The sequence below is a fragment of the Achroia grisella genome, unplaced genomic scaffold (assembly GCF_030625045.1).
Source record: "Achroia grisella isolate CSIRO2021 unplaced genomic scaffold, CSIRO_AGI_Agris_v1 utg540, whole genome shotgun sequence".
Taxonomy (NCBI): Eukaryota; Metazoa; Arthropoda; class Insecta; order Lepidoptera; family Pyralidae; genus Achroia; species Achroia grisella.
In genome coordinates, this window is record NW_026712925.1 from 215,996 (window position 1) to 242,613 (window position 26,618).

At 33.2% G+C, this 26,618-nt stretch overlaps 3 protein-coding genes across 5 annotated transcripts in view; 1 reads left to right on the plus strand and 2 right to left on the minus strand.

Annotated features, from left to right (window-relative positions):
• LOC131847642 (transcription factor kayak) overlaps window positions 1-6,670 on the plus strand; it is a 40,028-nt gene extending 33,358 nt beyond the window's left edge. For 2 of the 3 annotated variants that reach the window (XM_059197260.1, XM_059197261.1), the window contains exons 2-5: window positions 1,825-1,999; window positions 2,364-2,913; window positions 3,223-3,355; window positions 3,713-6,670. In XM_059197260.1, coding sequence (XP_059053243.1) covers window positions 1,825-1,999; window positions 2,364-2,913; window positions 3,223-3,355; window positions 3,713-3,928 — 1,074 coding nt within the window. In that variant the 3' untranslated portion in view covers window positions 3,929-6,670. Of the gene's footprint in view, window positions 1-198; window positions 615-1,824; window positions 2,000-2,363; window positions 2,914-3,222; window positions 3,356-3,712 lie in introns of those variants that run through there. The other variant, XM_059197262.1, reaches the window with a different exon arrangement.
• Window positions 6,671-6,953: 283 nt separating this feature from the next.
• LOC131847743 (sodium channel protein Nach-like) lies at window positions 6,954-15,411 on the minus strand. Its single transcript, XM_059197390.1, is given in 12 exon segments — window positions 6,954-7,117; window positions 7,524-7,633; window positions 8,592-8,690; window positions 8,765-8,792; window positions 9,240-9,296; window positions 9,354-9,517; window positions 10,933-11,069; window positions 11,964-12,096; window positions 12,542-12,711; window positions 13,499-13,628; window positions 14,541-14,750; window positions 15,314-15,411. Coding segments are annotated over 12 exon segments (1,500 nt in total).
• Window positions 15,412-16,097: 686 nt separating this feature from the next.
• LOC131847609 (synaptotagmin-16) lies at window positions 16,098-26,618 on the minus strand. Its single transcript, XM_059197210.1, has 11 exons — window positions 26,428-26,618; window positions 26,161-26,352; window positions 25,116-25,207; window positions 23,791-23,997; window positions 23,327-23,485; window positions 22,768-22,876; window positions 22,259-22,428; window positions 21,631-21,849; window positions 20,928-21,092; window positions 20,217-20,381; window positions 16,098-19,792 (listed from the first exon to the last, which is right to left on the minus strand). Exons 1-11 carry the CDS (start codon window positions 26,462-26,464, stop codon window positions 19,760-19,762), a joined length of 1,548 nt encoding a protein of 515 aa, XP_059053193.1. The 5' UTR covers window positions 26,465-26,618; the 3' UTR covers window positions 16,098-19,759.

Sequence of the window (26,618 nt, forward strand, 5' to 3'; positions counted from 1 at the left end):
CTAAAGTAGTGTATTGTATTAGGGATGGTCTTTGTTTCCGATATGGCCAAACAGAAGTTTACCGCCCATTACCTCAGATAACTAGAACCGCCGCATGTGATGCGAAATGACGCGAAATATTTCCGGAGTTAGAGGAGTATTCTATTAATAAATGATTCGAAGTCGCTCGTGGGCGAAGATTCGGGCGAGATTGCGCGGGCGCGGCAGTAGCGCGCGAACCGCCGCGGCAGCCGCGTAAGCGCGCACAACGAACGAACGAGCCGCTATCCCGCGCACACGACGTACAACGCGAACTGTCGCGATTAACGACCACCGATCCGCCCCGTACCGATTACATACACGACAACACTACATCGAAATCGAAAATCCGATATATTATTGGTCGGTGCATCGACGGATCGACCCCAGTTAACAGTGTACTTTGCGAGGGCGGATTATAACGAACAAATCGACTAACAAACTCGAACCGCACGAAGGTGTCGCGTCGCAAAAAGAGCAATACAATAGAGTAAGCGTCTAATTATAAACGTGGTTGACTGAGCACTGCTAAGATGCAGAATATCGATCCACTGGAAATCGCCAACATCCTCGCGACGGAGCTATGGTGCCACCAGGTATGCGCCATGCGTAAAACAGGACAAAATGAATCTGAGTACAGCGTACGCAATATGTTTTTTCTTTCGGCAAATACGAAAGTAAATCTCGATTTCTGTTTAATTGCAGTACCTGTGTGTACACAGGTACTGCATCCCCTAGTCACTGTCTTGTATAAAATATGGGAAATATAACAATTAGTCTTTCTTAGACATTAATTAGACATTCCTACATATTTACATGAAAGTCATGCAATTTGGGAGTGATGGTTAATTTATTATTGAAAATGGCCCAGGATGACTGATTTATGAATTTGCTTTCAACTCGCACGCCGCTCGGCTATCGTTGCACTTTGCCCACTTGTTTATATGTGAAATTCTAATTTTAAATACTATAAATAGATAATACTTAAATTATTACCTGTTTAATATACTTTATGTAAACCAACAGTCTGTGCATAAACATTTGGTAGGTGTTTAAATGAATGAAAATCACACTACATACATCAAGTTTTCATAAGCATTCTTATTATATATAATATCGACATTGTCATTAAAATAAATACAACAATGCGCCAAGCCAATGTATACAAGGACTTCAAAAATTCCTCAATCTCATTCATTGTTAATATAAAAGGAATATTAAAGTTGTTATAAACGTCGCATCGATCACACATAACTTAGTTATATTTTCTGTATTATTGTTTAACATACAAACCGTATAATGTATAATGTAAATGTTTATTGTAAATGACGATCGGAATGTGGAAGCAATCAGCGCGCCAGAAGCAAATATTTCATAATAATTGCAAACAAAATTATACATACATAGTTACATACTGCAATTAACAAACAATTTGTTCGAGTTATATCTGAAATAAATAAACATAATATTTGTCGTCGAAATGAAGATATTTCAGGAATTTCATTACTAGTAATCGGCTATAATAATAATTTTATCTATGTATAAATCACTTCATATATTGTTAAATTCTAAACATACATGTTAAGGATAATTTACTCTAAAAAAACCCATTCTATAAAAAGGCTTCCTAAATTATTGCATACAGTACGTAACATAAACCAAACTTTTTTATCTATGTATTCACACATGTCCCAACTCTATTATAAAAAGTATATCATAGTAAATTTAGTGAAAGCTTCTATATCTCTTAAACATTATTAAGTCGCACTTAGTAAACAATTTGCTTATGTTTGCTTTTGTTTCCAGTTGGCAAACCTCGAGGGCCTCCAGTCGGGGGTACCGACGCGCACCACGGCCACCATAACGCCAACGCAGCTGCGCAACTTCGAGCAGACATACATAGAGCTGAACAACTGTCGGAGCGAGCAGGCGAACCACGCAGGCTTCGTGCCACCGTCAGTCACGCACGCCAATAACTACGGTCAGTACCCATACCTGTTGTCAATAACATCGATCAGCCCCGGCGTCGCACTGGTACAATGATTTTGGCGATACTTTTGTTTTTTGTTATATGAAATTCAGTTCATAAAAAGTTATATTAGCATTACCCACTACTACTATAACTTTTTATATGTGAAAGAATATTTTAAATCAGTTAAGTATTGTTTGAAGTTATCATTACATATAATGAAATCCTATGAAATATAAGATCAAATCTTTGACACAACTGCTTATAATTACTTGCACATGCCTCATCTTATTTTTTACTTCTCTCGTAAATCTCGTGAGTTTGTGGGCAATGAATGTATTAGTTATTTTCATGTTCATTATATTGTTATCTACAGGCATCCTGAATTCGGTGGGGTACTGTGATTCGGGCCCGACGACGACGCTGCATGTGTCGCCGGGCCCGCTCTCCGCCAGCGGCGACAGTAGCAGCAGCCCCGGCTTACCAGCGCCGAAGCGACGAAACATGGGCGGCAGAAGACCAACAAAGGCTCCGCAAGATCTCTCCCCCGAAGAAGAAGAGCGTAGGAAAATTCGCCGGGAACGTAACAAAATGGCCGCCGCCCGCTGTCGCAAACGAAGACTTGACCACACCAACGAACTCCAGGAAGAAACTGATAAACTAGAAGAAAAGAAACAGGCGCTTCAAGACGAAATTCGCAAACTAGACGCTGACCGCCAAAATCTTCAAATTATCCTAAACAAGCACCTTCCATCGTGTCGTTTGAAAAAGAGACCTATCAGTCCACCGGATGTCAAACCTTTCCACGACAACCACTTTTACCCTGAAATCCCAGAAGATGGCGTCCGCGTTAAAGTGGAAACAATGGAGCCCGCGGTTGACTTGTCAGATAATGTCATGTTCCCATCGCTGATCCCAGACCAAAAGTAAGTTTTTGTTCATTTTGTGTAAATGTAAAAATTTTGTTATGTATGTTCTTATATGGTATATAAATCTACTGTCAGAGAATATTATTAGTTAACCAATATGTATATAGAAAGAAACGTACAATACTTTATACACTTTTCGTCCACTGGATAGTACTCAATATCTAATGACATCTAAGAATAGTAAATTACGTATACGTGGAAAATATATTTGAAGTCATAATGTGTAATTGTGTAATAGATATAGTTTCAATATATTTATTTTCTCAAACTTCTCGATTGTTCCTAATGGATGTTCCGTAAATGCAGAATAATGCTGTCGGCGGCGAATCCAGCCGTGGTGACGAGTGGGACGCAAGATACCCTGGACACTCCCCCCGCGAATACACGCCCGACCAGGCCCAGCTTCTTACACGTGCCCATACATTCGAATTCTTCACAGGTATGTTAATAATCTTGTCATATTTTTTTTGTTGATAAAGTCTTTTTACTGGAGTATAAACTTATTTTTAATTTGGTATCAGTCATATGGCGGTTCCTATTGTATCAGGGTCAAGTATGGTTGAATGTATCTTCAATCGTCTACTAAAATTTATTTGTATTTTACTACTTCAGTGCTGCCTCACTTTTAGACTGTCGCAAATTCGATACTCGTACCTTACAAATATTTGTGGTTATGAATATTTACAATATCTTTTTAAATATTGTCCAGTAGTCATATTTCAAGCATTACTTTTAAGACTAGATGGCGCTGTATCATATGTGAATGGTTATTTATTTATTTGTATACATATTTCAGCCACACAAAGTGAAAGCGTTGGGCAACAATAACACAGTGGCCGGCATCGAGATCACCACCCCCAGCAACGGGATCCCGTTCAATTTCGACAGCTTGATGGAGGGTGGCACAGGCCTGACGCCGGTACACCCGCACCCGCACCCGTGTGGGCAGCAGCAGCGAGCCGCGCCCGATGTCTCCTCGCCCGACGCACACACCAGCCTCGTCAGCCTCTGAGACTACCTCGACGCCGCCTCCCTGCTGTTCGACTTCGAATCCTCGCTCCTAGACTATGACGTCGCAGTGTGAGTTCGAACGCCAGCGTAACGTGTCTTTGGTAGTTTTGCATTAGGACCGCTCGGATCGCGCTGCGAATCGGCTGGATTAGTGTTATATTTAATTTTATTACTATTAGTATTAGTTAGAATATTGTGTACATAAATAAAATGTACTTTTTACAGTTATTTTTAATTCTGTCAAATTATGACGTAAAAAAGCATATAGCAATATAAATCAGCGTTTCTAAAACAGATACGTTAGCGATACCTATCGATATCTGAATGGATTCATATACCCACAGGCGATTCGCTCCGTGGATCAATTAGCATATAGTATGAAACGCCCAAAGACACGAGCCGCTAGAGCAGTGGGAAGGCGCTTCGTGAAGATTCTATGTAGTAAGTTAATGCGTGCCTTGCGCAGGTTGTTGGCCGGCGTCAGCGTCAGACGCGCGCCGGCCTTATCGAACCTAGTTCGTGTAACCACACTGTATTACATATATACAGAGTAAAAGTTTTTCAGCTAGTGCTCATTTTGGAAAGATCTAATAAAAATTATATGAATTTTGTACACTTTCCAGATTGAGTTAACTCTTTGTATATGTAGTGTTCTGTGGTATAACTGAGTTTTGTACTTCAAATACCATGGATTACTTATTTATTCGATGTACTGTGTCGGTCGAGCCGAAGTTTCTCTTGACTTCTTTTATAGTCCCTATCTTTCTATTCTGTATTCAGCCTTTTCTTAGGCGATCGGCTATATTTATTTATTGAGGAACGTTTACAATAAGAAACTTACTTGCTCACTATGTGCTTTGTATTTATATTGTAATATTTAGCGTCGACCTAGGGCTGCCAGCCTACTGAAGTCAATTTATAAGCTGTCCTTACTATCTAATCGAAAATATTTTTTATAAAAATTGTATTCGCCTCATAAATAATAATTGTGATGTGTAAAAATAAAACAGAGTTTTATTTTAAGCATTTCAGGAATTTATTTTCGTGTTGTGCTTAAATTCTAGCGAGGCTAGACTAGATGGTGCGTTAGTTGTAATGTAAAAGTATCTCTTACGGGAACTGTGAAACTGGCACATAAACTATGATCCTCGGTGTTTCTTGTCATAATAAACATAGTGCCATTGTCTACGTCTACTCTCAGGAATACAGTTACGAGTATGATATAATTAGTTAACCATAAATTAACAGCAATATTACATAAAGAATAATATATTGAATGTAAGTTAGCTCAATGTTGGTGTAACGTATTACCGTTCCATTGGATTACGTACTGGTATGTAATATTTTACCGATAAGCGATTTATGTGATACGTCCAGTGATTTTGTATTGACTCCGCTAGAGTGGCGGTATGGTTGCTTAATTCACTCATGCCATTTGTTAACATTATACATTTCGAATATCGATGAATTGTCGCCAGTTTAGTTTATTCTCGGTGTAAGGTAACGCTGCCGAAACTGTTTTTTTTTGTAATAGCTCGTAAAATGACGACACAGCATGTTAGAAAATTTTCTACACAACTGTGGGCATTATGCCGCACAGTAAATGTTCTTACGCTATTTGTTCTCTATAATTCTTAACAGTTTCAATACTTTCAATTTCACATAGTATGATTTAAGTTCTATATAATATATGCAGTTATCGGCAGCGTTTCCCTTATTACATATTGTATAGCACTGTTTTTTTAATCTGTGTGCATGGTGACCGATACCTAAAAATCGATTGCACTTGAAGTCTAATTCGCGAGAGCCAGCTAAATTTTAAAAGTAAGAAGCAATATAAATGTTATAGTAAGTTTGAAATGGCTGTATTATTTTAGTGGATAATATTTTATTAATTTAAATAAAAATTCATTTTCATAAGGTTAAAATACTATTGCTATATGGTACACCTCGATAATCAATGTTATATATTATATTTACCTAATTACTGTTCAAAATGCTCATATTTATAATAATTTATACCAATGATGAGATTGAATTAGTCTATTATAATAGATAATCGAGTCACTGAATAGAGTAGAGCGTCCAAAATCATCGATATTAGATAATGATAGTTTAATTATATCCTTGTATTTTAGATACAATTTTTTCGCATATAGGCATGAGTCGGCCGGTCGTGTTTATAGAGACCACTGGAATTTAAAGTAAAATAGTTTAAGGCAATAATTAGTATAAGGATACTTAACATTTTAATTATAATATTCATAACTTAGACCAAATTATTAAGTTATATGCTTTATTGTAGATGTAATTAAAATCTAAGCCAAAAATTCATTTTATTTCGTTATTGTAGGTTTGTTTAGCTTTTCATTTACTTTGAAGTATTATTGTATAGGACGAATTCTGAGAGTATTTATTTAGTATAGTGAAATAATCATCACTCGAAAGGATTGGTGCAATAGCACGAGTTGTCACGTCAATGTCCATGTTTGTGCAAACGACAATTTTTATATTTACTTAGTACGCATTCGAAATATTATGCATAATATGAACATCTAGATTAATAAGAGAGATGTAATTTTTTCTAGAAGATTTTTCTTAACGCAATCGTAGAATACTTTTGTATTTTTTCAAGAAAATTAGCAAAGCAATATATTTGATAAAATTATTGAAATTTATCGCCATATATAGTGAAATATATATGTAAATCAGAAAATATAAATTTGTTACATACACCTCATAACTGGGTTTTATTTTGTGTGTCCCTCTAGTAGTTTTCACTATACAAGTAATATATGTTTACGTGACAAACTTTGTTGTACCGTAGGTGTACTAAGATTGAACGTAGTACTGTATTAGTAGCAAGCTGCAGAACCACTGTACTGAATAGGTAAAAGTAGTAGAGGAAAACTACAAACGGAAATTTTGTTTTCTGCATACAAACATTTGACGGTGCAGGGCTAAAATCATTATACTACAATATTTTATATGACAGGCATGATATATGTATATAAATTATTGGTTGTTTAGGAATTATAGTCAAATACTTCCAATTGCGTTTGTAAACCTCTGCGTATTTCTTTCGTTCTTGAAATATAGTTATTTATTGCTTTATATGAGTAGAACAATATTTCTAAAACGCTTATAGCACTCGAACCCAGGCACAAACCAAACACACCTCCCAGGTTTGCTGAAAATAATGCAATTACAATATTAAAACATTAATATGAAAAGTTTTGAATGTTCCGATCTAACGAACAAAATTAAAAATTAGGTATTTATACTCAGAAATTGTTCCATTTATGGTGGAATCATTATCAAACTCACACTAAAAATTGCCGTCAAAATAATAATTTCTGTTATCGTTACCTATTTTCTAATAGTTGATGGAAAATAGGCCGATAGTAGAAATTAAAACAATATACATAATTATTTTAATTGGAAATGTTCCTACAATGACTTTAATTTCTGTTTTGCGAAGTAACAATATTCTGCTAAGCACAGAGTACAACAGTATTATGTAATAATATGCTTATTAATTTTATAAAGTAAATGTTATAAAAAGCAGATCCGATCAGATCCATAAATTTACTTACAAGCTAAGCTAATAAGTGACATCACAGTCTCCTGCTTCTGTTTTACATATACCGGACTTGGAAAGTAGAAATGCATAATGGCGGAACTTCTGTTGAACGTTACACCGGAACTGCAAGAGAAAAAGAGTACTAATTAATGTATAGGGTATCTGCATAAGAGGATTGTCTGTGGAGGATAATATTATTCCGTTTTTTTTATTGATAATGGAATGGTGTACCCATGTTGTGCTAACGGTTTACGCTGGTGGGCCACCAGTGAAGGCTGACAATGATGAGCATGAGATCAGATCAGTTAGTCCACCGTGATAAATTTATCAGGAACTTTATGAACTTATGGGAACCACGTGGATATCATCTAACAATCCCATTCCTCCATGTTGTTCCGTATTATCGAGTAGTAATATTTAATAATATATTTGATTTAATTTGTTATTACAAAAGCAGTAAGTGTTCAGTATATCAGTTTCATTAGGTTAGGAGGCGAGAGGCGGACTGCGGGCCGAAAGAAGGGGGATGGGTAGGAGAGGGTTAAAAAAACATAAAATATTAAACTGAAAAATATCTATCTTTTCACGTTGGTTTCTACAAATTAGCCCATCGCATTAAGATTCATAAATTACTTGTATTGCCCGTAGCCTGAAGAAGAATCATCATGCGCCGTGTGTCAGGCTAAACAATTACTTGAATGACGAACGTGCACGGAATTTTCACTTAATGTTAGACATTGACACCTACATAAGTACATAATGTAAACTGGCTTCAAAAAAAAAATAGAAATTCAGTTAAGTTTCTTCCCAGTCCCAATTGAATATGTATACTGAACTGGACGGCAGGGAAAAATATAAATAGGTATTAGTACAAAAAAAATTACGTTAATGATGATTTGATTTGAGGGACGCGCCAGGGGTACTCATGTACCTAAGTACCAAATACATGTATATTTTGATAGGGGAAAGTTAGTCTAAATGTAACCATGCTAAAAGCAACACCTAACTAATGAACTTATATACTAGACATTATTAAAATTATATTGTTAGGTACATATATACCTTATACATATTTACTTACAATGCATTTGTTACTAAGTACGGAAGAGCTTTCAGGTTGCCTACTGTCATTTCAGTGGTGTAGCGGCGAGAGTCACAATCTCTCGGACAATCGCAGTTGCTATATATTTCGTTTATATTATCTCATGAGTGTGTCATTTAATTGGTAAGTTCATAAACATTCAAAAGAACAACTTTGTTGTAAGCGATTCGTAGATGTGAACTGTTAAATAAACATATATAACAGAATACTAATTATATTATGATTATAAGTAAACTCTATCACAGCTTTATCATCAGAGATATGTAAGTAATATAATAATTTTGAATTGTTGTATAATATATATAGATATGTATAGATAGCAAATTGCCACTTAGATTACAATATAACAAATCTAAAAATTACAAAATTAATCACATCTTTATTTTATACTAGCTGATCCGGCGAATTTCGTTACGCCTAACAGTCGATTCTTTAATTTTTTGAATATTTATTCTGCTATTCGGGACGCCTGGTCAGCTAGTAAGATAAAAAAAGAATGTTACTAAGTCAATAATTACATTATGTCAAAAAATAAAAATTATATTTCAAATTATCCAAGAACGCATTGATAAGAAATGAAAAACAAATAATAACAGAAAAACAATATATATATATATACCTACTCACGTTTTGTTTCCATTATGCAAGAGATACTTGTAAAGTTACAGGCCTGCCGGGGATCATCTATAATATATCCTCAAATAGGGCAAGAGATATTGCAAATATATTTTTTTTTTGTACGGTAAAATAGGTCAGAATATAGCGCGGGCACATAGTATTAGCTGATAGTTATGCAGTTGCAGGCGGCTTCCACTGCTTTCACGTAACATAAAAGGTCGCAGTCGGAATTATGATAATCACCAAAAAATGGCAGGTGATGCTCGTCGTTGAAGTAACATTTACGACTGCAAGTATCATAATACTAAATTTTTTTAGAGGACAAGAATATGTTACAATTTGATTTAAGAAACCGTGCTACGGTAGATAATCGTAGTTTAGAGAAATAAACAATAGATCGATACTTTCTATCCCAATTAATTCACTGGAGAGCTATTATTCATCTCAGTAGGTGTCATAAATATTTGCGTTAAATTTTGTATTTTATATATAACCTCGCAGATAAGATATAAATGTTTAAAATATATATTGACGCTAGCAAAAGATACAATATACCAGTCAATATTTTGAATATACCATAAGTCTGTTTAAAATATAAGCATATTCAAAGTGTACCAGCACTAAGATTGGACGTTCGTTACTACGCCCAATGGATTGATGCATTTTTTTTTTATTCGAAATATAAAACTATATAACAAAACTTCTATTGTCGCAGTTTACTTGCCGAATACCGTAACGCTCCCAGTAGCAGTGATCAGACTTCCGCACTCAACATCAATTTACACAAAATAAAATTACTACCATTACAAGAATTTTTCAAAATACTATTATACGATATATTTTCCTTTTATCATTTGAAAAGACCATATTGCGGTGTTTTTTCATCGACCCTCTAAGTATTTAGAGATATATTTTATCTAGGAATACAATGTAGGTATGTCTAAATCCTTACGAGGGTCGATTAGAAATTTAATAAGTATTAACTTTAGTCGTTACAGTATCTATTCAAGTCTATGAAATTTATATGAAACTTGCTATTCCCGCGACTTCGTCCGCGTGGACTTTAACTTTATTTTTCTAAAATAAGAGTAGCCTAAGTTACTCCTTATTACATCAGCTACCTGCCAAAAAAAAGTCACGTAAAAATCGGTCCAGCCATTTCAGAGATTAGCCGGAATAAACAGACAGACAGACAGACAAAAATTGTAAAAATTTTATTTTGGTGCATATACATGCATCAAACCATTTCTTTTCTTATGGAGAAAGAAAAAAAAAAAAAAAATGTTACTTGCATTTGTAGGCGTGGCAAGAATCCAATATAGATCTTGTTGATCCCACTTCTGAAACTATTGGGAAGTTTCAGAAAAAAAAAGACGTATTTCTATTCATAGGAATAGAAATACTTTTTTTTTATAGGCATAGGCATGTAGTAAAAAACTGTTATTTCAATATTACAAACAGACACTCCAATGTATATAGGCGACGGTTGCCGCTTATAGTCAAGTGGGCAGTCAGCTTGTTTGCCATTATAAATACATAAATATATAATTAGAATTTCAAACATATACTGCTCCTTCTAAAAGATTGGCCTCTTATGAAATTCCTAACTCATCATGATATTCCATTTAAAAAAGTAGTCGATGTGTCTTCAGTTCAAGTTGCCGAAATAATCAATTTATCTATGTACACTATTGGTTCCTACCTCGTAAATGGTAAATTGCGAACATCCTCAGAACAGTACGTATAAGCAGCTTGGATTACGTGGAACGACTCTGTATATGGATGCACTAATTTTGTTTCTTCTTCAGCTGGAAACTCGTTCATGTCGTTGAACATTAACTGTACAAGTTATATTATTTATTAATGGAATCGATAAAAATTAATCCGCTTTTTTTAGAGCATAGCAAATGTAAGCATTCAAATATACCAGGCGAAATATGGGTGTCACCAAGTTTTGTGTTCACCATGATGTTGAAAATTAATAATGCCTCTGTCTATCCCATTTGGAGTAACAGTATTTAGGGTCTATTTATTTATATAGTATATATATAAAATATTTTTGGCATTAGGTATCTCTGCAAAATATTGCTTTGTTTTACTGTTCTGTAAATAATATTAATATAGATATATAAATAATAACAAAGCGGTTTCAATTGAATTGATAAAGATATTTGCATAAAGTAGGAATAAAAACAAAAAGTCACATGTAGTAGGTACAGCACTACAATATCGAAGCTCTATGTTTATTATTAATGAATGGTTTTACTGTAAAATATATGTATGAATTTATATATTCAAATAAGTCTAATCAACAATGGATATCGACTGACTCGAGTGTTCTGCATCCTCCTGTAAGGGCGTGAGGTTGGGGAATCGGGGTCGAGCTCCTTTGCCTCGGGCTTGAAACCTCTTATGGAAGGCTTAATATGTAAAACCAACAGTCACAAGTTTTTATTCAGCTTAATTATACATGATTTATTACTTTCATTTATTAGAGTTTAGATTTAAAGCTCTATTTTTTGTTTTCTATATCTGATGTGTCTGTGTATTAGAATCTTATATTTATGTATAATAGCTGACTTATTTTGTTGTTTTTTTAGATATAAGTAACGATTATTCGATTTTACGATTGATTCATGTTTTGTCGTGCAAACTGTAATGGTAACTAACAAACAGACAGACACACCTTTCTCTGAAAAATAGATGTTGATTTGATTGCATATAAATAAAGACCCGTATTGAACCCGCGTTGAGTATGGTGCCATCCAGTGCGTCTTCAGGCTCGTAGTCAACGACCACCGTCAGTGCCTCCATTACGCCGAACGATTTCACTTTCCACCTGTAGATATTATTGTCCTTTTCATTCCTGAAAATATAGAGCGATCAGAATAATCTTATTGTGTGTCTCAATAATAGCATGTAGAAATATTTAGGTTTAAGTAGCCGAAAGGAGATATATCCGGAACTAATTTTCGAACTGAACAAATTTTAAATATATATTTTTCATTATCAACACAATGACAATTTTATTTTAAATGCAAATTAAGTTTTTACCAATATTTTTCCCGTATTGAGTAAGAATACCTATAAAATGGCAATTCATTCTGATTCATTCCCAGATGTCGTAGAGGCGACTAAAGAAACAAAGTGAAAACAGAAAGGTGTAAAAGAAAGGTCGAACAAAAACCACATACTTACTAAACCAATGCTGGCATGGCAATAGACAATCCTCCTTTCAAGTCTGATTTGAACTATCTAGTCGTAATCATTGGTTCTTTTATGATGAACTAGCAATACACTTTATAATTTACCTTAATTGATTCTTGAAGTAGTATATATTATTGAAGATACAGCAATGTCCGTACATCGTGAGGATTGGCCTGAATAGTTCTTCACACTGAGGATACAACTTCCTATCTAATATGCACATTTTTAAAAATCGATCACAGCGTTGTGGCATTGAGTTAATTACTTCAGTTACCTGTAATAGGCGATGGTACAACGTACGATTATCAAAGGTTACCGAAAACAATTATTACATAGATAGTCTTTGTACAAAATTCTCTACGTGGATACCTTTGTCTCACCTATATCAGCCACCAAGGAGACTGTTTCGTATGAGCATTAGTTCTCTAGAAGTGGTAATGCATGAAGGGTCTACAATGTCCATCCATGATCATTCGACTTTCTTCATTACTTATATGCGATGAATGCCACTTACCATGACATGGGCCATTATATAGCTTTTTGCTATTTCAGTTAGATAAAAAAAATGTAAAGAATAATTGGACTTTGTAGCCTTGGTAGCTATATTGTACTTGTACCTACATGCACCATAAATCAAAATATTAACAATTTCTACATAACATTATTATCACATTAGCGTCAGTTTTGAATTTTTAACTCAACCGTCCAGATCAGTTACCTAGCGCGCCTACCGGCGCTAGCGTTTTTGTTCTGGTATAACCGATTATGCTACTAACAAAGGTATTTCTCATTTATAGTCGATTATAGAATATGTAATTCATATTAGGTCTATATTTTGCAGTATCATGTCCTTGCTTTGTTATGTCCTGGATTAAGGTTGAGATATAGCAGTAATATTACAACACCAGAGTAGACAGAGGTAACAACAAATGAGACGTACTAAGGACGTCACACGACGACATTATGGCTCTCCATAACTGACGGCTTCCAGATTTCTATCAGTAGAGCCATCAGCATGTTTACTGTTACTGTTAAGAAGAAATATTGCTCGATTAACTCACTGTGTATCTGTTAAGGTTGATAACAGTCTGCAGCTGTTCTAGTCCAGGGACGTCCCATAATTGTAAAGGTGCATAAAATCCCAATAGTTGCGGCAGAATATGTTCTAAATCAAATGTTACGTTACCATCTCTGAAACGGTTTTATATATAAAATAACGAAAAGAGTAATCATTTTAGAGAGTAGAAAGTGACAAAAGATCCGTTATTTTTTCAATGGATATTAGGCCTACAATGTAGTAGCTAATTAAATAAATCTATACATGACAAGAAAGAGGTCAATTTAACTAAGTGTTCTTTGAAGTTAATATCTTCGCCGACTGCTAACAAGTGTTGACTTTGATGATTTTTTTAAATAGACAGCATTTATGCTTCTGTCTTACGATTGTCGCAATTAATGTAATATTTTTTATAAATGAATATAATTTTTTAAAATACTTTAAACAAAAACATTTATAGTAAAACTGGAAGGAAACACTAAGTAGGTATATTTTATTATACACTAGCCGTCCGGGCAAACGTTGTTTTGCCTTAAAATAAAACAAAACTTTACGGGTGGACTACCCCTAACATTTAGGGGATGAAAAATAGATGTTGGCCGATTATCAGACGTACTCAATATGCTCACAAAATTTCATGAGAATCGGTCAAGCCAAGTCGGTTTCGGAGGAGTATGGGAACGAAAACTGTGACACGAGAATTTTATATATAAGGTATTATTTAAAAAACAAGTCATATTAGAATCCTTTGAAAATTGTATAACTTAACGTTATTTAAAGTGGGACAGTTTATCATATAAACATATTTTCATTCATTCTATCTATCTGTAGAGTCGAGCTAGATCGGTTTGTATTCAATAGGATACCTACGAATATTAGGTATATTAAGAGTGAGAGAGGATTTTGTTATAAGAGTGTGAGGGATGGAGGAAACTGCAAACCACTACACCTATTATTTCACTCTTTGGTAGTACCTATGTGTATACTACGAAGATACACCTAGGTATTACCACAATATATACTTTATAACTATGTAAGAAACATACACAAGTGTCTTGTTAAAATGTGTCATAGAACTGATGGTCATCTGATTTGGTGAACAGATCGTAATAGACGGGTAAGGCATGTCATCCATCATCTCGTATTGATTCTCTATGGTTATCCTTGTAGGCATCTCATTGAAACGGTGATACAGCAGGTAGACGAGTAGATACGATAGACCCAAGGTCAGCACAGTGTTTAACATCCAGAAACATCTGGGTATACAGAAGAGATTTATTTATTAACTCTTTATTGTACTACAATCATAAATTACAGAGTAATAAAGGATAACAGATTAAGATAATCCATGTGTATATAACTAGCTGTGTCCGCGGTTTCCCGCGTGTAATTTATAGCCTAAATATTATTCTGATGTATAAACTATAGTTATATATGTATAACGATGTGTTGTAAAGGTTCCTTAAAATTCGTTTAATAGTTTTTGCGTGAAGGACATCAACAAACATCCATCTATACTCGATAAACTTTCGCGTTTACAGTATTAGTAAGATAAATTACACTTTCAAATTATTAAAATAGGTAATTATTAAAGAGTAAGAGTAACTACTCAAGGTCTGAGAGAGTTTCCCTACGAATATGTTTAGTGCTAATATTTAAGTTTCATAACTTAACTTTTTTAAATACATTTCCAACTGTAAACAATTATTAGAACTTAGGTAGTTGAAATCTCCAAGATTTAGTAGGTACCTATACGAATTCTATGGGTGAAGTGATCATAAAATTTGACTATAATAAAACATATAAATTGGCTACCAACCTTGACACAAAATCTGGATATATATAAAAATATTTTAGTCCCACAAATGAGCCTTCCAAACAGAATTTACGGAATAAATCTTTGAAATTTCCTTTCATATTTTATTATTTTCCAACAACAGGTCGTTCACGAGAGGATATTGTATTAGCTATACAGTAACTAGGTGTATATTCCACTGTAGTAATAATGAACTAGAATCATGATAATTGTAGTGGGTTAAAATTAATATTAAATGGTATATTTTATATGCTTGTGTTCAATTGTCACGCGAATGAACATATTAATAATTAATTAGGCTTTGTTTAAATATAATGCATGCTAGAAATGATTATATAGGTAGCTAGTGTTAGTTTTATACAAATAATATTAAATAAGAGGGTAGGAACAAAGTTTAGAACATATTTGATACTTTTGCTTAGTACGGAGTAAGATAATATTCTACTGTAAAATGAAGCCTATACTCCTTATAGTCAGACTTATAGCAATGCATCGGTGAAAACTGGATTCTATATATCTAGTAGACTTTACATAACACCTGCCCAATATTATGTATTTTTACAATATTTTTGAAAACTGTGCTTTTAGTTTTTACTACTCAAAATTTTTTTTATATAAATTTTTATTTATTCCAATTCACAGTTCTTTGTAACGCAAATTGCTTATATAATTAGATATTTAGGTAGTTTAAAGGATATATTGTGTAAATAAGTTAAATTAAAACATTATGTAGGAAAAATGTATAAAGTGGTTTTATTAAGAATGTTTTATAATATGTATTGGTAGGTACTGGCAATGTAAAATACATAACATAATAATATTGTATTCGTATTAGACAAAAGTTTTAAATCTATTGAATAGATTAACAGACATAGTTATTAGTTAACACGCTAAGCAGCGTGTAGTAATATAAATCGAATAGAAACACGAGTACAACGTTAGTAAGATATAAGTACTTAAATCATGATTGAATACAAGAAAAATGCTATAGATTGGTATATTTTACAAGTAATCATTTTTAGTAATAACTGATGTGGCATTTTTACTTGCATGTCTATATTACATTATAAGTTATTTGGCTTAAATTAAAAATTATCAGAGAAAAAGAGTTATCATGTAATTAGGTATATAAAGTGTCAGAGATATTTGAAGTAACAGAGTACATTAGATTAGAATATGTATATGAAAAAATTTTAATATTTAACTAAAAAATCTATTGTAATGAATAGATGTACTAACTTGGACCTTGCTAATGGTCCGTATACCTATAATAACCTAAAGTGGAATCTCAGTGACGTAGAGTTTTTACTGTACATACTATTAAATTTGATCAAAATATATTTCTATAGTGTGTATGAAGAAAATGCTTTTGTAGTGATCAATTATACATAATCAAACATTAGCCTTTCTTTACATACACATTACAATATTCACAGGTACTAATTTGGCATCAAGTTGATATCATTCACAGAATTATTGATAAAGTATTGTATTATAAAAATATACAGTATTATAAAAGAAATAATTGTTCACTATCAGACAGCACCTATTTTATTTATGGAAATAGTAATATTTTACAAACGGTATAAAGAATCTTTGAAATTGTAAACGATTAAGCTTATACTGGACTAAAATTTAGACGGTAAACAACCAAAAAGGTCGAGTGAGATTATATGATTTTAACAAATATTTTCATATTAATATTTTATATATGAGAGCCTACTATGCCTACCATGCTGCAAGAAACACAAACGACGCAGGTGGTGTAATATATTACAGAGAAAGTGATATTGTGGGGAATGACGATAAGAAAATTTTGTAAGATAAAGAAAGTTCATTTTGAAGAAAAATTTAATGTATGTAATAATTTAATTTTCAAGGAATATCGGTTTCACACACCTACTTTTTTAGAGTAGTATCTTTGAATATAAATTTGTGACATTTTACCATTTATACTTCACACTAGAAATGAGTAGGTATTAAGGCCTACTCAAGCGTCCGCTCCCACCGTACCTACCTAGTAGAGTCGTCACCGATCTACGTAAACACTTCATTTATTTATTTATTGACATCTAGTAGTCTAGTAGTTGTCATTACAATTTCAAACATTTTTAAACTACCATTCTTAATTGTGTCCTAATGTAGGTAAAATTGTTAAGGGTGACCGAACTTAGTATCCAAATCGAAGAAAAGTTGCTATATATATATACGTATATTCTGTGAACTTTATAAACATTAATAATTAGCTACTATTGACAATATCTCAGTCTCTCCACTTCTAGCTACTAAACTGACAAATTAATTGTGTACTTTTTGTGTAGCTGTATTTTTGATAGCTATAAGGGCAACGATATTCTATTAAAAGTTAGGTACTGGTAATCTCACTATTAATTTAATTTATTATTTAGTTATCTTATTCATCCAACCCTACTAGAAACAGAAACAGACAATCTTTTATTTTCTATATAAAATAAATTACTGAATTCTATCGTTAATAATTGATATTCATAAGGAAAGAACTTTTATTTTAATTGAGCAAAGAAACAACTTATTTATAATTAATAAATAGATTGATATTTCCTCACAGATACGTAAGCAGATACACGCCTATACATATATCTATTTATATAGCAAGCTGAATCAATAATTCTTTTGTTTACCTACATAAGAAATCATGTTTTTTTTTATAAAAAATATAAACTCAAGCAATGTCGACAACATACGCTATAATTATAGATCTAAAATACTTAACTAAATATATATAATTATTTAAGTTTGATCAACGTCGAAATTATTAGAATTTCACATAACAGGTATGTTATGATTTTAGCATTAACACATCTAGAATATACATAACACATTTAATAGCCTATAACAAAAGACATTTAATAGATCATATCTATGAATTTTACAATTTCACAAATATGAAGAAATTATTAATTAATTATAAAAATATCAAGTCATTAGCAGTAGCAGTACACGCAAATATAATATCTCTATTAACAATAATTTTACATCTATTCACAAAAAATAATAACATTAAACCACTACAATTCATATATTTATTAACAATGATATCAACAAAATTAATAATAATATTTATCTTAGAAATACAAAAAAAGAGGTACTTTGTACCATAAATAAGCATCCATTTCATTTAATACCTATATAAATATTATGATGGGATAAAATATGTATATTAAACTAAACTGCAAGTACCAGTTTCACTGAATCAAATTAAATATAGGTACATGTTAATCTTTACATATATATTTGTAGTTGGTAATAATATGTTATATAGAAGCCACACGAAGATGCCTTTAATATACAATAATGATGACCCAGATATTCTTGACACCAGGATGTATGAACTACCTTTAATCTATTAGTATCTAGTATATAATTTGTGCTATTTTTATTATGTATATAATTATAAACATGTGTGCTATATCTTATATAATTAATATCAGTTTCCGTGAAAAACAGAATAAGCATATAATTTGAATTTGTATATATTACGTACTAAATATCAATATCCAATATATAGATATATATATGTAGTCTTATATAATCGTAATTTTATTAATCTCACATTGTATTGTGCGCTCCAAGTCTTCTCCATCATTATAAATACTTACTACTACAACATCCAAATGTTAATTAGACAAAATTAAAATAAAGTACAACGTCAAGCATCTACTTATTAAATTATAAATTTAAGAAATAAGAATATTTAAATACATAAATACAATTCCGGTAAAACTTCTATTATAATATACATTTTTAAATTTAATATACCTATCATTAAATAGAATTACAATTTTAATAAAACAGAAATTATAGATCTTGTATTTTTTTCATACTTTCAATCAGTCAGAATGTGTGCTCTGTTTCACCCTTCTTTATTAAAGAGGTATATCACAATGCCAAAAAAATATTAATAAAATAAAACCTGTAAGCAATATCTATATTATATGATGTAGGAGTCTGTATTAAACATGTGTTTAAATATAAATGTAGCTATTAATACACGTAGTTATATATTTATATGGATCCGATAAAGCAGGTGCCAGTGCTAAAACCATCAAAGCAACGCACACCAAAGTCGAATAACAATATTATAATATAATATAAACTCTCTTACATCATCTCACAAATGACTTTTTTGGTCAATGGCAATTGTGTTGTATTAAAAAAGACGTTTTTTAATATGTAGTTCCTTAGAATTTATCATGTAGGTAGGTACTTGTGGCCAAAAACATTGATACACACGCAAGCAGACGCAGTCGAGTCTGTGACTATGGATCGGCGTCTCCACTTGAGTGTTGAAGGCTGGCTGAATTTGGCAACGCGCGACGGAGTCACCGCGTAAAAGCACCAAGTGGTGCGGCCAGGGTGCCAGGTAGAAATTCAAGCGAGCGCAACATCCATGCGCTAAGTTACTGACCGTCAGGAGTCCAGAAGAACGTGCCAGCGTTGAACCTGACATACACCAATGACAGTTACAATAGCAATAACAGTTTTTACTGTCTACAAAGTTGTACTATGGGCAACGTGTAATGACTTAATGTCCGTGGTTTTGTTATGTAAAGGCGATGGTTTCCACTTACCATCAGGTGGACCGTCGGAAGGAGAATTTAAACTGTACTGTATTTTGACATACCTGTTCAATTGTTATTTTTTAAATGTACTTTTTTACAATATATTAAACAAGGTGAAACTTAAACTATCCGCCACAAATAGTGGTAACCGTCGCATCGTCTTCTAAACAATATCGGATAAAATACACAGGATGGCTGACGTACTTTTCATGTCATGTCAGTTTGAACTGTACCATAACTTCCTCAGCGGCAGAGATGAGGCTACCTATGCAGACAAATACAAATAGTTTTCTGTCAAATGATACCTGTTCTCCTTGGCGCTCACAAAGCTCTTGCCAGTGGCGCTCTTCCTCGCGGCCGGAGGAGCTGTGACCCAACGAGAACCACCCGACCATTTCATTGCGTTTTACGCTGCGTCGCCACCACACAGAAACCATTAGAGTAACTTCACTCAACTGGAATAACGCCACCTGACGGTAACGCACAACAGTTAGTGATCTATTATTATATTAAGTAACAAAGAACTATGCTTGAATTTTGTGATGTCAATTAAATATTTAAACATAATATTTATCAGATCTATGTCGTTTGCACATTTACAATCGGCTGTATGAAAACCTCCTATCTGGAGCTCAACCGTCTTCCAAGGTAGAAGGCGGTAGGGACCCTCGTCGTGTGAGAAATGAATAATTATTTGACGTTCTCAAATTATAGGTGAGTTGTAGAATGGTGGGGATTAATGTTTTGAAGACCTTGATCTCTAGATGATATCAAAATGATTATTGTTGTTTTGCGATTGTAGATGACGATCACAAAGTCAAAATTGTCGGTCAGTCTTTAAAAAAAAAAATATATAACCATCATTTAGTAACGCATTAGCTGTTAAAATCTACGTCTGCTTCAAGCGCTAAAAGTACCTACTTGTATTTAAAAAAAGCAAACGGAATAGTTCAATAAAGAATTGAATTGTTTGTAGATAACACGTATATTTTTGGTATTTTAATTGCGGTTTTCACCTGGAATATAAAAACTTCTTTATAGAGTGGATTGGATTGAGCGCGCCTCGTAGTGGACTTGCACCGGCCCATCTCCATGCCCAGTGAACTGATGAGGCACAGCTTCACGTACGTGTCCGGCGCCTTGTTGGGCGACAACTTTCGAAAGTGTGTGCCTTTTATTACCTTTTGAATAAATTCATGATCATCATCATCTTGTACATCTCTGTGCTCCCATAGTCTATCAAATATAATATGTAGAGCCAGCCATAGCATAGTATAGTATGATACCTATCTATAATAGAAATTTGCATAATACACATATAAAAGATTTAATATTTATTACTAGCTGTGAATTTAAAAGTGTGCCCTTCTATTTTGAACGCTAAATCAAGTTAGCGATGGATAAAAGTCTTAAGATCAACTTGCTAAACTAAAAGCAGGCAATTATTTAAATATCAATAACGTTCCACATATGAAATTTTAGGAGAACACTCGAGGTACGTTTCATCGATATTTATTCTTTATAAAATTTACCTGTGAAATTATTTAACATTTGTTTTTGTATTATAAAGTATAAAATTGTTAATATAAAAATGCTGTATAAATTCACAAAGTTAGGTAGTTTCATAAATATTTAAAATTTGCTACTCACAAGGAACAGAAACAGCATTATAAGAAGGACCACAATACATCACATTACTTTTGTGAAATAAGGAAATACCTCAACAGAGAGATGTCCAGTTGTGGAGTTATACTGCAGGCCCAGTAGAAGTTCCGGCGTGGATCTAGCACTGCAGCACGAGGAGGCAGAGTCAGATCTAGCGAGGCTGCATGCCTCGCCTGTGCCTGGGCCGACGGCGCTGGGCGTCGTCACCGTCACTATCGACGATGGACTCGCGAGCACACCGGTTATTGTATGATTTGAATCCAATTTTGGTAGCTGATAATAGAAACAAACAAACAATTAAATTAATATAAAATATTGCTCCATGGGTGTTAGTATGATTAATTAATCAATATTATATTTATAATCGATGTCATAAAAATTATAACCCAATCAAATAAATCAGACGACAAGATTGCCAGCAAATTTGTATATGGAATATAAAGTATATATAGATAGTTATATATGTAGATAAAAAAATTACATAGCTCCTCTAGGTCGAATTGTGTTGTATTCAACACAATACAGTTTGATCCCACGTAGGAAATGCCGCAGGTGCAATTATTTTGTATACACCAGGGTGTTGACGAGATGATGGTGTGAATTTGCATTAACAACTTTTAATTAATATTATCACAAATGACCATGACAAAAGTGGAAAATGCATAGGATGATCTAATTTTACCTGTAAAGCAGGCTGATGATGTTGTCGTGGCATCAACTGTAGCCACAAACTGTTCTCCAGTTCGAAGTTTAATGTTGCAAAGCTGACGGCCGCTTCACCGAGCAGCCTTTGTCTGCGCATGCGTTCGCAACCGTAAATGCGTATACGCAAACCAAGGCCATGCACATCCTCTGTTAAAGAATACAATAAATTAATTTAAATCATAGTCTATGTAATATGCATTAGAGGAAAGTTAAGAGTTATTACTGTTACATAAATAATATATGTAAATTTTTTTTTCTGAAACCACTATACAAAAAAACTAAATTGCAAATGTCTAAATGAGGCGGTTTGTATTTGAGTTCAATTAATTTGGCAGAATAGTTTAAACGAGGGATCCTTTTAGTGGTGTATATTAATAAATAGGTTAAGTTACTTGCAGATTATTTCTAGTTAATTCTATTTCCTGTGTACCTATCCGAAACGCTATGCTATATAAACGCAAATTCCTATTTATTTCAAATACTCACCTGGATTAATTTTATGCAAAACAAAACTCTCCATGTATTGTGGATTTTCACCATTTCGTATTTTGGACTTAAATTTTTGCTTTTTCAATGGGAGAAGTACGATTCGAACCTGAAAATTGAAAAAGTAGAATTCGTGTTAATTAGATGCTTATTATTCTCGTCTTACCTACTGCTTAGTTTTGCCATAGATAATATAATATTACATAAGTTTAGAGGCGAGTTAACTACCCACATACTCTTTTTATATGGTTAAATATTTAATAATAAGTAAAAAGAATGGGTACATGGTTGGTAATAAACCATTTTACTAACAATGGGTGAAGTATTTCAATTATTCTTTTACAATTTAGAATAAGGCAGAGAAAAACATTTATTAAAAGCGTCGATTCCCATACGCAACGCGAGATACATCTTTTCTTAATAAACTTATTTCATACTTGTGTACGTACAATTTTCTATCTCCTAAATTCACAATCTACATTTTGAAAAACTGTATACTAAATTAATATGTAAAAATGAACCCGTATTTTTTTCGCGCTGTGCAAATATTACGTCTAACCTGGCTTTGTAGAATCTGCCCTTCAGCTTTTTGAGGCAGCGACCGCGCCTGCAGTATGTGGACTGTCATACTACGCACCGGTGCGTCATACAAAAGTGTAAGTTCCACAGAGCCACGTTCTTGAGAGCTGCTGCTTTCTCCACACAAAAGAGATGTGTCCTGGAAACATTTAGCAAAATAATCATTAAGTTTGTAGTCAGAATAACTTCGAAAAGAACACTTACTTTGTCCTATAATTATAAAAATATAAAAAACATAGGTGTAACTGATCCCAACCAAAATGGTAAATTTTACACATGGAAGCAACCTTCATTGATATCAATAGAATCATTAAAATCCGTTAAATTTTCTTGGCGATACTTAACACGTATACGTAACGTATCTAAAAAAATCCAATCAATTTTGGATAATCGGTTGAAAACTATAATAAAATAAGTTTAAAAGATAACCCATTGTAAATTTACATTGTGAACTATAACATCACTGTCCACGCTACTCTGCGCCTCTAATGTGTGTATATATTCAGCCCGCTGAGGGATCACGTCGTCGATCCTCGTCTCCCTCAGCGTTGTCTCACGGAGAGCTGTTTCTACCAGGTCCACCTCCAGCTTTGCCGGAGCTATATTTTCGTTCTTCTCCTCGTAATGACATTCCACAACTTCTTCCTTATCCTGGAACGGAGATGATGTGTTCAACAGGAAATTATTTGTGAGGAAATATTTTTATAATAGTATGAATGAATTAGCTACCTATAGCTTTGTGATTGCCTACCAATAATAACCAGGCAAATGGATAATAGCGATGAGCATACGGGGTATTATAGGTATTGAAGTTTTTATAACATTGAAACCAACACTATCGTTCTTTTGTTTTGTTGTGTATTTTGGGAATAAAAATCGTCAGTATCAAAGAAAATTGTTTGAAAAATGTTTGTGGGAGAGTTACAACTCTACTATTGTTTAGAATGTGGATAAAAATCTTTCACTATTTTCGAATTACATAGAGTTTATATATTTATAATTGTTCATTATTTTGATTGATTAAATAAACATGGAATTAAATTATTTTAAATCCACATTCTTTATAATTTGCATTATAAACATTCATGTAATCTATCTTGTGGTCCTTTACTTTTCTGTACTAAAATAAATTGTAACTTGTAACTGTATACAAACCAATTGTCAGAATATTATTATTATATTTATTACTATACATATACATATATAGGTGAAATTATTATTATTACCTAAGTCGTATGTATATAAATTCTATGTAGACAAAAAAATAACTAGCTATCATGTCATGCATTCCACAAAACAATTGCGTATACCAAAACATAAAGTAATGATCTGCCCGAATTTGATGAAACCAAAGCAGCATGCAATCAGTAGCATGTTTTCTAATTCTATAACTTATATGGTCATATTAAATCTCTCTAAGTACTAATTATAAAAATAAAATTGATGTACTATAACGTGCATTTCCTATTGAAAAAAAGAGCTGCCTGGTATATTAAAATCCCTTATAAACATTGAGGTCACTTAAACGATTTATTATTAATATAAACTGAATTGGTATTTATATTTTACTAATACAATTACTAATAATTTGGTTTTTCCAAATTATTAGTAATTTTCAATAGTTTGTTTCTTGTGCATAATGTAGTGTAGCATCGAGGATATTATTATATTATCCTACCCGTTCATTTAAATGAATCAATAATGTTAATATTGCCTACAGTTAAATGGCATGCACTTTTAACAATCTGACTTGTCTCTAGCCATCTCACCTGTTGTATGCGCAAACGCAGCTCCTCGTCCGAGTCGGAGGCCTCGAATGTGAATATGCGTTCGGGATAATGGATCGGTTTCGACAAAGCATCTATAACACAGACGTACGGACAATTCAATCGATATAGGTAATACGTAATGCCCAGTGTATTTAGTGAAGACCAAGCTTTATCTACACTATCTAGCAAAATATAAAATTATAGATAATTAGTTTTTCTAGACAATTTTTAGTCTTCTATAAAGACGTACAGACTGAATAATAGCTAAAGGACATAATAAGCACACGGCTATGTCGCCTTGGCTGGTTGGCTGCCCTTGAAGCTACATAATTGCTACGAACATATTAATAAAATAGTAGGTATGTGCTAGGTATCTATTCTAGTCACTAAATGTTACTAACACGCAATAAAAGGTATCTACATACTTGTATGTAAAGATTACAATTATGGCCTTGAATGTTCTTTTATGTTTGTAAATTCACATGGTGACGCAGTATACTTATAAAATATTCAGCCACTGGTATAGAAGTCATGTATTCATACTTCGTCTAACCCCCAAAATTCATAACTTAAAAGACAACTAGGGGAAATTCCTGGATGATATCATCAGGAGACCACTACAGAAAAAAAATGGTAGATATACATTATCAGCAAGAGAAGGAAAACTCGAAACGACGAATAATAAGCCGTCTAGCCAGGGTGATTGTAAACTTTGTACTTTTTTTAAGTAAGTCCTTATTTAGTAGTAGGTTAACAAAAGCTTTTTAAAAATGACATCATATTTTTAATATCATTATTGCATTTTATCAAAATAATCATAGAAGCATTACAAATGTCGCATTTATGATTCAGTGTACGGACAGACTATACAATATATATATATATATATATAATATATACCTACTTAATATTGTTATCAAATTTGAAATCTCAATTAGTTTATGTGAAGTACAAGTAAACTATATACCCAGAACGCAAGGGGGCTAGCCCCCATAAAAGTGACATTAAATATGAGATTGTGGAATATTACAACTACATTACTAACCAAACTTAGCATTGTCAAGTGGTAGACAATGGTTGGTCGGAGCTGCAACGCGCGCGTTTACCGCGAGGATGTCATCGCAGCACTTGCGTCCAAATACTGCGGAGTAGCACCATCGCCTGCCAAGGAACAGCAACAGCACCAAAACCACTCCAGCGAATGCTGCTACCGCACTTATATACGCTGTGGCCTCCACTGTACAACAATCGATATGATTAAAGATAGATCCTTGGTGTTTAGTATTGTCGCAGTTATGTTTACAACGTTTACCATTAGTAGGATTGATGACGCCAATGTTAGCCACCATTCTGGCTCAACCTAGTTCCGCGGCGCGCATTGCTGCGCCTCGCGCGTACTCTTTAACGATAAATACGTTGGCAACTGCACGTTCACGAGTTTTCTTTTTATTTCGTGTCGGATTTTTAATGTTGTTATATTATTGAAGAAAATTAGGACGTGCA

What these genes read in the sequence shown, in the direction of transcription:
- LOC131847609 (XM_059197210.1), bottom strand. Translation starts at nt 26,464, where the DNA reads ATGGTGGCTAACATTGGCGTCATCAATCCTACTAATG. An exon ending in TTTGCATAAAATTAATCCAG is followed by an intron (nt 22,429 to 22,767) that starts GTGAGTATTTGA and finishes ATTCTTTAACAG; the next exon opens with AGGATGTGCATGGCCTTGGT. An exon ending in AAGAAGTTTTTATATTCCAG is followed by an intron (nt 20,382 to 20,927) that starts GTGAAAACCGCA and finishes CGTTACCGTCAG; the next exon opens with GTGGCGTTATTCCAGTTGAG.